This window comes from Drosophila willistoni, assembly GCF_018902025.1.
Source record: "Drosophila willistoni isolate 14030-0811.24 chromosome 2L unlocalized genomic scaffold, UCI_dwil_1.1 Seg196, whole genome shotgun sequence".
NCBI classification, from domain to species: domain Eukaryota; kingdom Metazoa; phylum Arthropoda; class Insecta; order Diptera; family Drosophilidae; genus Drosophila; species Drosophila willistoni.
The window spans coordinates 2,681,597-2,696,143 of record NW_025814048.1 but is presented as its reverse complement, the minus strand read 5'-3'; the positions used below and the strand labels follow the sequence as shown (position 1 = coordinate 2,696,143).

Sequence of the window (14,547 nt, the reverse complement as noted above, 5' to 3'; positions counted from 1 at the left end):
TTGTCCTTCTTTCAAAATATTCGCGTCAAAATAAATTCCATTTAATGCAAATATTTCAATTTGATTCGAATAGTGCCAACAAGAATACTTAATAACTTGACTAATCTTAATGTTGTTTCCTTTTATTGTGAATTTGCCACTATCACAAATATTTTGGCTGTAAATTTCATAATCTAAGAAATGTTTTTTTAACAAAATGAATCTTTGTATTTTACTAAAATTTATTTCTTCAATATTCTGCAATCTTTTGCAAATTGTTTCATTTTGAAGAATTCCTAAAAATTCAAAAAACTCTGTTTTTGACATATCAACCGCATAATTTTTATTGGCTAATATTTGCCAATTATCAGCATCTTTTTTCGTTAATAATTCGTATAAATCTAATAAAAATTTATACCATATTTCCGTTTCAAACAAATATGTTAGCAAATCATCAATTTCATTTTTTATTGTCGTCTGCATTGAAGTCATGTTGTGATTATCATTAATTAACTTTTTGAGAAAAGTATTAAGTTTTAAATAACTTACAATTTTGTTTAAATTAACAACATTAAAGTTCAATTTTAAGGCACTTGAAATAAAAACATCTACGCCTGAGACAATGTCATCAAATTTGGTTATTGCTGTTCTATTAAATGTGGACAATGCCAGATTAATGTTATTATAAAATTGTTGCATTTTGAAGATTCCATTCTCGTTAGTTTCATAAAACTGTTTAATTTTTTTAATAAAATGTATCATTTTCTCAATTATATCAATGTCAATAATGCCAATGTTACTGCGAACAAGATTTTGCGATTTATCCGATAGTGTGTAGAAGAAATCTGTTTCATTTGTTTCGATTAAAGGCATGTTTTTAATCATTGTAGTCAATCGTTGGGCTTCAGCTACGAAAATTGGCATATCTTGCACTTTTCCGGCCCTTTCTACTTTACGAAATATTGCGATTCTATCAGTTGCATTTGCCAATAAATTTTCAACGATCATAATTACTCCTCGGTCGCTCTCATCATTTTTTTCGTGCAGTCCGATTAGAGTTTGATTTAAAAATTTCGCAACTTCCGCAATAATTTGGGAATCCGGAATTAATTCTCCTTCTTCTCGGATATTCTCAACTTTTGATACGAGTAACGTGATTGCATTCCGATATTTTTCAGGGTTTTTCATTAATCTGGTTATTTGCATTAAAAAATTATGAAATTCGTTTCTTTGTCCTGCATTAGTTTCCACAGACCATGCATTCACGACAAATACAAAATTAATCGAATGTGATTTTTTCAGCAGCTTGTCTATGAAGTATGTAGTTCCGATATCGGACAACACACCTCTGGTATCCTCGAAGCCAGGATTATCCACGTATGTCAGCCCATTCACCCGATCCTCAATTATTTCGGGCAAAGAAGTTTTTGATTTGCCTGTTATTTCACCAATTTTCTGATTATTATCGGAAAAAATATATTTGCCTGGTCCCGTTCGTTTTGTCTTTAATTTTTTATCAACTAAAAGTTTAATTGCTGTCGATTTACCGGCTCCAGTTATACCCAAAAATAGAGTTAAATTTGTATTTTCTTCCACAAAAAATGTTTTTTCGCACGTTTCAATATACTGAAAAACACTCATTAACGACGAATCCTCGATGGCGTTTGATGAAGCGAAAATTTTCAACTCCGTTTGGATTGTCATTATTGTCAAAAATATTATGAAAATCTTCATCTTCACGATGATATTGATTGTAGCACACAGATAATGAAATTAACATTAGTTTTACATTTAAAATAAAAGTATTTAAAACTTTTTTTGTAGCCAGTAACACGATGAAAAATAATTACAAGGTCACACGAATAACAGTTTTTTACCTCATACCCAATTCCCACTGACGACCATCCACCATCTTTTTGGGGGATGTTGCATAAGGCCCACACGATACATCTCGGGCATCAGTTGGGATTAGAGATGGGCATTGGCCGTGCCGTGCCTATTTAATACAATTACCTGTTGGGCCGTGTTGAGCTCCTTTCGAAAAATTACCGTGTTTTACCGTGTCAAAGTTTAGATGCACGGTAGGCACGGCAGAACCACTGTCAAGATTTTCAATTGAATTATAGCAGTATCGATAAGTAAGCTTGTTTGTCAGCTTGATCTGTAGGATTTATTGATGTATCGCACAATTTATGATCACGGATTTTTACTTAAGTTTTTTTTTTTTATCGTTTAATATATATTTGTTGAATCTACTGTTAAATTAGAGCCTAACAACAAGTTTGAGATATTTTTCTTAGTCTAGTACTTAAGATAAATCCTGGGGATTTTGCAGGCGGCCCTAATCACTTGTTATTGGGTTGGTCTGTCATTTCTTTTAAGACGAGTTCTATTATTAGTTCGCGTAAGGGAATTGGCAAGAACATTTGGGTGTGCATCCAGTTTCGCAGAATACTTTAGTTGTTGACTACCTATTTCAGATTTTACTTAAGTTAACTACATAAATTTGGTATCAAACGAAAGAGAAAAATTCCACGAGCACAACCTTAAGTGCGCCTTTGAGATTTATTATGTAGTTTTTGTGTAATTAACAAAAGAAAAATAATGTTTTTAGCGGGATTATAGCTTAAAATAGCGGTAAATATTTACTTAATCTACTCAAGATTTTAATGTTGAAAAGTGGAAAAACGGCGTAAAACTAGATTTCAGTGTTGGCAAATGCTATTTTTTATTTGGCGCGTTGATATTATAGAACATGCTACACCCCCAAAGAGATGGTGATGGTCGGCAAAGAGATTCTTGTATAACCTGTTACCGGAGTGTAAGGGTATACAAAATGTGGTTTTGTCCTGGGTTAAAGACAAAAATTGAAGAAAACGTATTTATATTACGTCATATTTATATTACGTCAATAAAATGTATATATATGTATGTATGTGTTGAGGATTTTTATTGAGTTTTGACGTAAAAAAAATATGATTTTAAACTCGATTCCTGTCTGCCAGGGTCTCAGGATGTTTGAGTTCAAATCGCAAAACACAAAAATAAAGGAAACTAAATTGTGTACATTTAATGGAAACGAAAAAGGAAACGGAAACGTAAACGTAAAATCCAATGCAACTTTGTTGTTCTTGTTATTTTGTCGTTAGCTTTACGTAAAATTTATGCGTAAAACTTTAAAATTGAAATGGCAAGAACAACAACAATAACTGCAACCATAAACTTTTGCATTAAAAATAGCATTTAAAGTGGAAACTTATGATCAAAAGCTAGAGCCTTCCGCTCCTTGTCTAGGATAGTTTTTATGAATTCCACAAACACAGCAACACACCAACACACAGACAGTGTCAGAGAAAGTTGCTTAGATGAAAAAAAGTGTTTATGAGCTGCTGAAAGCTTAACTTTAAAAATTGTGCAAAAATTGTAGAATAAAGTTATAACTCCAAGGAACACTAAACTTAAACATGTAGAAATTACTCTGGACTAAGTACTAAATCAAATGGGTTTAAGCCATTTAAAGAGTAAAGAGGAACTTATTTTCCATAATTAGTTATATTGTAAAAATAAATGAAATTCCTTTCGCCTGCAGCTGTGATTTTTATGTTAATTATTTTTTCTACCCATTTTGTTTAAGTAAAAAGTGGCGGACTTGCCCTTGGGCTACATTTGGCTCTGGGCCTCGGGCGGTGAATAATGGCAATACTTAAGAGAAAATCTGTTGAAACTGTTAATAGATAATACATAAATTCAAACCTTAAATGTTTTTTTAAGCAGTTAGTTTCTTTTGAAAAACAGTCAAAGTGTTAACGACTTTAAGGAGTCAAAGGTGTTGCCCTGAATGCTAAAGGAGATTGAAATATTTTGAGATAACAAAAGGAAAACCGCTAGCCGAACAAACAAAAGGATGGAGCTCCTAGTAAAGTTTAATTCAGGCTAAATTTTAAACGTTGTGTCGTCCTAGAACATCCCCAACTTTAAGTCGTTTTCATATCAAATGTTCAATTTCCCTAACTTTTCCTCTAAACTACTTAAGAGTTAAGAAATTAAATCTTATGTAAATGTAATTATTTGCGAGTTTGATTAGAGCTTGCAGATACTAGACTGTTTGGCATGGCCAAGCTTAACTTTTCAACTAATTGGCTAGGTGGTTAGTTTGGCCAAAAGTTTGTTCTACCTTTTATATATACATACACATTTTTTTTTTTTTTTTGGCAATTTTGTCTATTGAAATAACATTTCATAAGCCTGTGCAGTAAAAGTTCCAAGGCAAATAGAGACAAATTTCCGCAAGAAGATGCAAATTCAAATGAAATTCAAAGCAAACTTTTGACACAATTCCCATTTTTGGCATTGATTTGTTGGCAAAGATTTGGAGTGTGTACAGGTAACTCGGTTGCAGAAGGCGAACTAAATGCAGATTTATATCTGCAATGGCAATGCAATGGATAGCCTGCATCGAATTGATTTTTGTTTCTTTGGGTAGGACTGGGGGAGGTAACTTTATGGGGGTTCCCTTTCTGGTGATTTAATTTCAATTGCTGGCAGGCAGAAGGCATTCCATGTCCTTCTTTAGGCACTTGAGCGCACAATTAGCTGTCAGTTTTGTTCCAGCCTTTGTTCGAATCTCTCACTCTTCCTCTTTGTTGCCAAACTATGGGGGTTCAGCTGGTGAGCTGCACTTGTGTTTGACAATTCAATTTGTAGTCGAGTTTCTGTCTGTCTTTTTGGTGCATCTTTTATTTCGTTTTGATTTTTTTGGGAGGAGCTTTTGTTGAATTTCCTTGCAGCTGACGCATTTTTAAGACGCAGAACAACAAAACATTCTCTTCACTTCGTTCACTGGCTTATGGCAAATTTATCGGCTGATGGCGATTATATAGCTGGCAAACTCATATATATTGGCTTACAATTGACAGCTGTTGAAATTATGGAGACAGGATACAATTTGGGTGTCCTTCGCAGTTTGCCAAAAACAATTTGCGCTTCCGCACAATTTCAATGACATGTCTTGGCAATGGTTCAGTCTCTCTTCTCGTCTTCTTTTTTCGCTTGGTTTTTCTGTTTCATTTTGAGGCCATTTACTTTAATGTTTATTGGCTCCTCTTTAAGTGTCACTATATTTATGCTCGACTGCTTATTTACTTTTATATCCTTGGCCGCAGATCAACAAGTAGCACATTAATACCGCTTGAAGGGGCCCAGGAGAGGCATTCAGCATTTTCCAGGCAGCCAAAAAAACAAAAACAAAAGACAGGAAGAAAAACAAAAACACATTACATCAGCTAATTTATGTTATTTAGTCGTGGGTGAAAAAATAAAAAGAAGTGGTCTAATATTAAACAATAACAAGTTTAACGATTAGACAAATATTTAATAGGAATTTGAAAAGGTTCTTAACTTTTAGTGATTCGGAAAATATCAGAAAATGGGCCGTTAAAATGAAGTTTCCCCTCAGTCACCAATTAAGTCTCTAAATTTTTTATTGACTCTTCAATTGACTTTAGCTTAATCACAATCATAATATCATCAGATTTCCTAAAAGTTCTCTCTTTCACTTCATTTATCAGAGAAAAGAAACTGCGGGGAGTAAGAAAGTCTATTAATTGATTGCACATAAGTGCTCAGTTGGTTTATACAAAATTTCATAAGATAAACAATTTAAAATCCATACAAAATGTTAATGCTTTTTGATCAGAAGAAATGCAACAATAATTGAAAAATATTTTTAACAAATTGATATGCATCGAGCTTAATTTTAAGCAAATATTTTTTGATTCCATTTCAAAGGAAAGAAAGTTTGCCACACGGACATTTCAATATAAAATCTCTTTTACTGTTTGCCGTTCAATAAACTGTCGTTGGAAAAAAAATGTTTTCTTTAGCCACACGTTTCTGTGTGTGATTAATTAACTATTGAGAGGCTTAAAATGCATTTTAAATGATTCATGCTGTGATAATTAATGATAAAATAGCAGCAAACAAAGGTATGAAAATAACAATTTCACAATACAATTCACAGATGTATGTGTAAACCTTTCCTCTCGGCAAGTATTTTGTGGCTTTTGGCTAATTTACGAAGTGGCCGAGTGAAAAATGGCCTTTAATTGAAATTCAATGGAATAACAATTAATTAAGTTCTTTCGTTCTGTAGTCGAAGACCAAGTGAATGCAATTACATTGATATATATCGGGGATATGGATTGATGGTGTGGCATCTCTATATCTAGACCAGTAGAGGAGCAGGACCATTACAAGCGTCAGCTTGGTTACCCATAAATAAAACACATTACGTATACGACATGATGGGCCACAGCGACGACGACGACGACAGGCGACAAACAACAGCCGCAGCTGTAGAGTAGCAGGAATTACGTTAGGTATACGTAATGTCATAAGAGTCGAATGCCATGAAATTTCATTACTTTCAAGTGCAGTAGCAAAAGTTAAACTGCAAGCTAAACCAATTACATTTGCACGCGACGGACTCACTGACAAGGGGGAAAAAAACACACAACAGCAACAACAATAACAACAACAACGACGACAACATTAGCAACAAGAGAAAGCAACAAGAACAATAATGTCAACAATATGTCCCGAGGATAGTTGCAAAAAAAAAACACAACAAAACCAAACAAACTAAAGGAAACGGAAGCCGCAACATCCCATGAAAAATGCTGCCAGACAAAGTAGATCAACAACAACAACAACAACAACAGCAATAATGAGCTGCAACTGAGACATTAAAGTGATTTATTCTTCAATCTACCATTGCCCCCGTACGTTGCCCCTTCTCCCCTCACCAGCAACCACACCCCTGCCCACCACTCCTGTCGACTCTCTTCTCACTTGTCAGCTACTTTCCAAATGGTTGACCTTTCTCCAACTGACAAATATTCATTTATTATTTAAATATTATATACAGAAAAAAAAAAGTCCGAAAAAATTCGAGAAATATACAAAATAAATGCGGAATTCAGACAAGGAAAAAAGTTGTTTTTTTTTTTTTGTCAAAAAGTTTGAAGTTTTATGGTGATGAGGTTTCTGTCTCTGCCTTTTGCTTCTGCCTAAGCCTCGGTCCTGTCAAGTTGAATGTGCTTTTGTGTCAGAAACAGGACATCAAGGATGTTGGCTGCTGACTGTATATATGTTTGTATGTATGTGTATTTGTAGGTAGGTGTAGGTATAGTAGGTGTCAGGCCACAGACACCCCTTAATGTAATTTTTGTGTTGTATTGTGTGTTAAATTGCAATTGGAATGAAAAAAAGAGATAACTTTAGGTAATTTTATTGTCACGAAGTTTGTATACCCTTTGTCAATATTCTTTTTAAAAATATACTCTACAAAAGTGAATGGAGAGAGACTTCATTCTGTAATAATTGCTCTTTGAGAGGAATGTACAACTTATAGACAGCAAATCTCGTCGCCTTTATCACTCACTTCTAGTCTGATTATTATTTTAGATGTAGATAGAAACTTAAACTAAAGGACATTTGATATCAATGGAAACCTTTGACCAATCTAACCCCTAAATGGTTTAGGGTATAAAAGGTCACAAAACTGGGCAAAGTTTTGTAAAGAAAGTTCTACACAAAAGTGAGAAATATAAATGACGAAATTAGAAAGTAGAATATTGAATTTTTGTAAGAAGAAGTTGATAGAAACAACAACAATAAACAAACAACAATTTGAGTAAGTATATTATTTATTGATGTATATAACAGATAACTTGAAAAGAAGTAAACGAGAGAAGAAGAAAACATAAATTTATTTGAAGACCCACTTAGCATTGGGTTCTTAGCATAGACATGTATATGTATATGCGACACTTTTTGGTATATTTTTCATTGTGCTTCCTTTTCGCTGCTGCTTCTCCTTCTGCTGTGTCTTTCTGCATAAATAATTGTTCATAAGCACGTGCACTTGGCGTTTTGTCGTTGACTTTGCCGCCAAATGGCAAACATTTTGCATGCACAGCGAAGCGAAGTGAAGTGAAATCAAGTGGAATAAAAGGGCCAAGAGTATGGGACATGTGGCATCGGGATGGCCGGGTGGTTGGTAGGCAGAAGTAGAAGTTTGAGCTCTGAGGTCAGGTCATGGAGCATGGGCGTTTGCGTGACCAAAGTGTAAGAGGTGATAAATAACTACAGAATATAGACATCAGCCGCAGCAACCCACAATCGAGCCTCATACAGAGCCAAACCAACCTAGAACAAACAGCAACAAAAAAAGTTGTGAGGCAAACAAGTTTGTCAAGGAGTTTATCAACTTGTCCAGACATAATAGGCTGGCAATTGGGCCAAGTTAACAAACTCTACACACACACACACAGACACACGAGTAAATAAACCTACATAAATGTGAGTATGTAGAGTGGAAGAAGGGCACAAGAAATTTGTATGAAATGCAATTTTCTGATCTGTCTTTTATTCCCTTTTTAAACCATTCTCCATATCTTTATGTCCTTCATATGCATTTTACAAGGATACAGACAGAGAAAGAGAGAGAGAGAAAGAGGGAGGAAAAGAGAAGAGAGAGGAAGAGAGAGAGCGGGTTGGAGAGGGTGAAAAAGCCATAAACCTGACGAGATATGAACAACAAATTGTGGTACATAAAAAAAAAAGAAAAAGGGGAAAATGTTTTTTTTTGTTTTTGCCAACTCTTGACTTTTGCTTTGTCCTTGTCTCTGTTTTTGTTGTGAGCCATAAATAAACACACAAATGTCTGTAAATATGCTGCGGGTAGACAACAACAAGCAACAACAACAACAATTAAATAATTTAAATAACTGCAGGTAAAACAAAACAAACAAAGACACTTTCACCCGAAGCAAATTAACTGCAAATACACAGATAATGCCAATTGTCCTTGGTCCTTGCTCATACACACACGCATTCTCCCAGGGTCAATACGACAATAGAACAATAACAGTTTACTCAATGCGAAGGCTTAATAGATGACACGACACGAACAACATCAATATGCACATTCTCTTTCAGTTGTATTCAACCGAAAGCCTAATCCTTAATAAATTCATTTCGTTCATTAAACCAAATTCGACAGCTTAATTGAATGCATAGGCGATGACCAGATATGGTTAAAGCCGACAAGTGATTTAGCCAATTTCAAATTATTATGTCAATGCAATCTACATTTAATGTTATTAATTAATTGCCCTGCAATGGAAAGTGCCCACAAAAAGTCAAATTGGTTTATAATCAAGACTAGAAGCTTCAATACCTGACATCAGTATTTGAATTATTCAGATACATGTTTCATTTTAAGCCAATAGGTCGATATAGGGAATTATTACGCCATGTACCATTATTTTCAACGAATTTGCTTTTATTTGTTTCTGCATAGATCAAGCCATAACACAACAACAACTTTTTTATTTCCTTTCACCGAATAACAGCAGTAAAAAGATTTTTCCATGAAAGATCTAAAAAGAGAAAAATGTTAATACTTTATAAATAAACCACCAATATACAGAACATTTAGACTATAATATCCCATCAAAGCGTCTGAAACTTTTTAGCCACAAACTTTGTATGTATAAACTAAATATTAATGATATAATAGATAAGATTAGTAAAACAGAGCTTCTAAAAAGAAGATTCCAAGATCACAATAAAAAGTATTTAAAATAAAATTAAAGACAGTTTTTTAAATATAAGTACCCAAATCAATTTGTTATTCAGTATAATATTTTAAAGGAAAAGTATTTAAATTATTTATCGCCTAAAAATGTTTTAAGTTTATCGCCTAAAAATGTTCAAAATATTTCAATTTTGGAAGTCGTTTTAATGAATCCTACACCAAACTATTCTTAAAAAGGACTTCTAAACATAGATTTGTTTATCTAAAAGGCTAGTGAAATCCTATAAAGCACTTCCTAGGCCCAAATAATTAAATTCATATATGTATATTTTCAAAAAAATAAACACAAGGATAAGAGAAACTTTGGAAAAAGAGCAAACCATTGCAGTGAAGTTCAATTAAGCTATAATAAGTACAATGACCTTAGTTAATCTAATTAAGACAAATCATTAACCGCACACTCTAAGTAATAGTCTTCCATTTCCACCATGTTTGAGGCATCAAGTGAGGCTTTGCCAATAGCCTGATTTTGATTCTTAGATAAGAGCAATCATTTTCAATTAGATTGAATTAAATCAATTAAATTTCCATGCTATATAAAAAGCATTTCACACCCAACCGCCGAGTGAATAGTCATCGATCTAGAGCCATGACCAGTCCAATAATGTTTGCTCGTCTCTTGCTCTATGGGATCTGTGTCTACCCCTGGTTGAGTTCTGAAATTTCGGCCTCCACACACAACATGAGTTACATGCGCTCAATACTAAAGGTGCTTGCCGACGGTCAAGAAACTTGGACTAATACGCCCATATTTAGGGGTCGTCATGTCAATCAGGATGAACTGGCCGACTTGATTCGTTGGCTTCAATTGGACTTGAAAGTGGCCACATATCTGTTCACAACGTCCCAGCTACCCAAAGAGACGGATTTGCTGGCTTATCAGGTATCAAACACATCTGTTTTGACTTTGCTCTTTTGTCGCAGCAGCGAGGAGTTGATTTGGTATCATCTGGACAAACGTATGTGGCACTTGCGTCGCAGCCGCCTGATTATATCCCTGCCAGCTGAGCGAAGTGGATCATATAAGGCACTCTTGACCATGTTTCAAAAGATATGGCACTTGCAATTCCTCAATGTCCTGGTTGTGCATAAGGAGAAAATCTATGGATATACACCATATCCAAAGGTTAACTACTTTGAGATTAAATTGGAGGGTAACAAGCGGCTATTTCCGGGTACATCATCAAATTATCAAGGGTACACGGTATCCACGCCCGTAGAAAATGATTTGCCGCGTGTGTTTTTTGTGCGGGATCATCAGACGAATGAACGTTATATTCGAGGATTTGCCTATCGTCTATTCGTGGAGTTTCTACGGCAACATAATGCCACATTGCATGTCACGAACGCCGAACGGGATCATTCTCCGACCAGCAGTGTGAATATGTCTTGGATTCTGCAATTGATTGAAAAGAAAGAAGTGGAAATCTCGGTGCACGCCTACTTCGATTGGGAAATGGGTGATAGTAGTTATCCCCTGCTTATAACCGCCAACTGTTTGATTGTGCCGGTGAGAAACGAGATTCCGCGCTATATGTACCTATACAGGCCTTTTCATTGGCACAGTTGGCTATTGCTTCTGGTTGCCCTCATTTACATAAGTGGCATACTCTTTGGTTTTAGTGGTCGGCGAAGCATCAGTCAGAGTTTTCTGCAGAGTCTATGCCATTTGCTCTTCATAGGCAACTCTACGCGAGTCTATCAACCTTCTTGGCGTTACTTCTTCGTAATTATGCAATTGGCTCTTTTGGGTTTCATGGTGACCAATTGGTATGGCAATGAACTGGGCAGTTTCCTTACCACTTTGCTGGTGGATGAGCAAGTCGATAACATGGAACAAGTAGTGGAAAAGCAGCAAAAGATTTTAGTTAAGAAATACGAGGTTAGCACCTTGTTACGTCATGTAATACCACCGCTAATTGAACATGTGGCTCGTCTGGTGGTCGGTGTTAATGCCAGTGAACAGGTCACTGCATTGCTTAGCTTCAATCGCAGCTATGCGTATCCTTTCACCCTGGAACGCTGGGAGTTTCTGAAAATGCAGCAACAATACGCCGTGAAGCCCATTTTCCGCTTCTCCGGAGCTTGTCTGGGCTCTCCAATGGTCGGTTATCCTATGCGTATGGATTCACATTTCGAGTCACCCCTAAAGTATTTCATCATGAGGATTCAGGCAATGGGTTTGATCCAACATTGGCTTATCTCGGACTTTAATGATGCCTTGAAAGCGGGCTATGTCCATTTCATTAATAATGATTTGCCCGTTAAAGCTCTCGACATGGACTCTATGCGTTTGGCTTGGTTAGTTTTACTTTTCGGTTGGCTAATGGCAATTTTTTGCTTCATTTGTGAGCGGCGACTACAAAGAGAGAGGTTTGCTTGCTTCCTGCAGATTCAGGACTAAACTTAAATTGAATAAAAATGCTCTCTAAAAGTTTAATTCGCATTGAATTTAGTTATTTGACGCTTCATTAATTGACAATTTAAGGGTAAAAACTATAGTTGAACTATTTTATTATCACAGTCTAGCAAAAATTTACATATAATTGTTTAGAAATTGAATAATTTGCAGCCAAATATATACACACACACATGCACACACGAACACTAACACCCGCACAAGTGTTGCCATTTTTTCGCCCACAAAAAAAGCTAGATCAAGACCAAATTGAAAGCAAATAAAAGCTGAATATGTGGCTAAAAAGGCAAAAACAATGCTGATTCTTTAAAACAACTTTCAGTGATGATTTAAAAAGGATTCCGATTTTAGGCCTAAATTCATCTAAATAAGAAAGTTGCTCACTCAAAAAGAAATACTATAAATATATGGATATAGACCTACTAAACACATGAAAGAGGCCCATATCTACTTATGTTTCTATATCGAAGAGTCCCACATTTGTTTTCTAGATTATCTTGTCGAAGCCTTGAAACGTTGTTATGTTATATCAAATAAAAGTATTTTCTTGTAATTTATTAATTACAATTTATAGTTTTTGTTTTTTAAATGTAAACAATCAAAGGATACATTTGCAGAAAGTTATCATTCATTTTAATGTACTCTGCTGGTTTGAGCCCAGCCAGAAATTTGCTTTTTATCTCATCGTTTTTATGTGCCTTAATGTCAGTAATAATTTCAGTCCCATTTACTTGTTTTTTGATAACAATTTGTGCTAAACGTATTTAAATTATTATATTTCAGAAGACAAATGCATCCAACTACCACAAACTTGGAAAACTTGCAGTCTTAAAAATCAGAGAAAACGGTACACAAAGCTAAATGTCTTTTAGCTATGAAAAACGCTAAATCTGACGAAAAAATGGCAAAGCGAATGGCAACACTGTAAAAATATATTCAAAAATAACTATAATTGTAACTGCTGCCATTTGTGTCTCCATTAATACATATGGAATGAGGGTGTGAGTGTGTGTGGGTGTAAGTGTATGTGTCTGTGTGGGGGTATAATTTTGTTGAATTGCATTTTAATTACCAGCAAACTAAAAATTATTCCACAAAATTTATTCAACCATAGATTTGCGGCCCTGAAAGTTTTGATTAGAAATTTTTGTGTATGTGGGTGTGTGTGTGTGTGTGTGTGTGTGTGTGTGTGTGTGTGTGTGTGTGTGGCATTTTGAATGGTTATTTATATACATATTGTATGTATATGTATATTTATAAAAAATTCTCTATAAGTCATGGAAAAAATCTATTGAAAAACTTTTACACAACAATCTAATTAAAATATAAATAAATATCTTAAGTACTTCAAGATTCAATTATAAATTGTTGGCAAACAAATTACATACACACAAAAAAAAAAAAGAAAAAGAAAAAATAATAATAATGAAGGAAAAACCAGAGCGAGAACCAGAAATGCGTTGCAAGGTTTCCCCAATGAAATCCCCAAAAGAAGAGAGAAACTTTTCCACAGATTTTGAATCAAATCTCCGTTATGGCACTGCCACAACAGCAACAACAACAAATAGCAAACTAAAAGCAACAAAATACCAGGAAAATTCTACATAATCCAAAAGCCTCATAGTGCCAGAGCAAACAATGAGCCATCATCATGGACTGCCGCCTGTCTGTGCATATTTTATGAAACGTTTTTTGTTTTTCCCATTTCTCCTATTCTGCATTAGGCCTTCAAGTGAGGGAGGGGGGCGTGTTCGGTTTGGTAGGAAGGCCAAGAGTAAGGCTCTAAGCTTTTAATTGGCCATTGAAACCAAAAGAGCGTTAGTCTAAAAATCGCCAAAAACAAAAAAAAATAAAATAAAATGAAATGAAACTTTTGTGAATGAACCAAGTGAATGAATGACTGAACGAGTGAGTGAATGAATAAATGAATGAATGCTGCGAATTGGTTAGAAATTAATTTTCCAAGTGATTTACCCTATGTATATAAAATAGAAAATGAAGCAATCTTCTAGCCACATTTGATTAGTCAGCTTCAGTGTAGAAGGAAGAAGATTGCGTAGTTGATTGAATTATTTAACCAATTACAATTTTAAGAGCTTAATTCATTTGATTTATGAATAACAAACACATAACTTTTGCGATTGGGTCATTACTTTTTGTGTTTGTTTGTTATTTCAGTCATTTAAAATACAAACAAAATATATACATACATATATTTATATACAGAAAATTATGGTTATTAAAATCAGAGAGTATGAAATTTTCATATACTCTGTAAAATATTTAGCATCAAATAGATTTTCTTTACGAATTATGTATGCCCTTTTATACCCTTTAAAATTATGTGTGTGTGTGTGTGTGTGTGTGTTTTTGCTTCGTTTTTTATTTGTGCAATATTTATCAATATTATTTTTTTTGGGCCTGGCAGCACGGAAAATCCATCAGTTTTATGTTTATGCACGGCTTTCCTGTTGCTCATGGGGGGGCG

At 34.7% G+C, this 14,547-nt stretch overlaps 1 protein-coding gene across 1 annotated transcript; it reads left to right on the top strand.

The window, feature by feature from the left end:
- Nucleotides 1-10,177: 10,177 nt before the first annotated feature.
- Nucleotides 10,178-12,044, top strand: LOC6640101. Its single transcript, XM_002063622.3, has one exon. It carries the CDS (start codon nucleotides 10,230-10,232, stop codon nucleotides 12,042-12,044), a length of 1,815 nt encoding a protein of 604 aa, XP_002063658.3. The 5' UTR covers nucleotides 10,178-10,229.
- The last annotated feature ends 2,503 nt before the right edge of the window (nucleotides 12,045-14,547 follow it).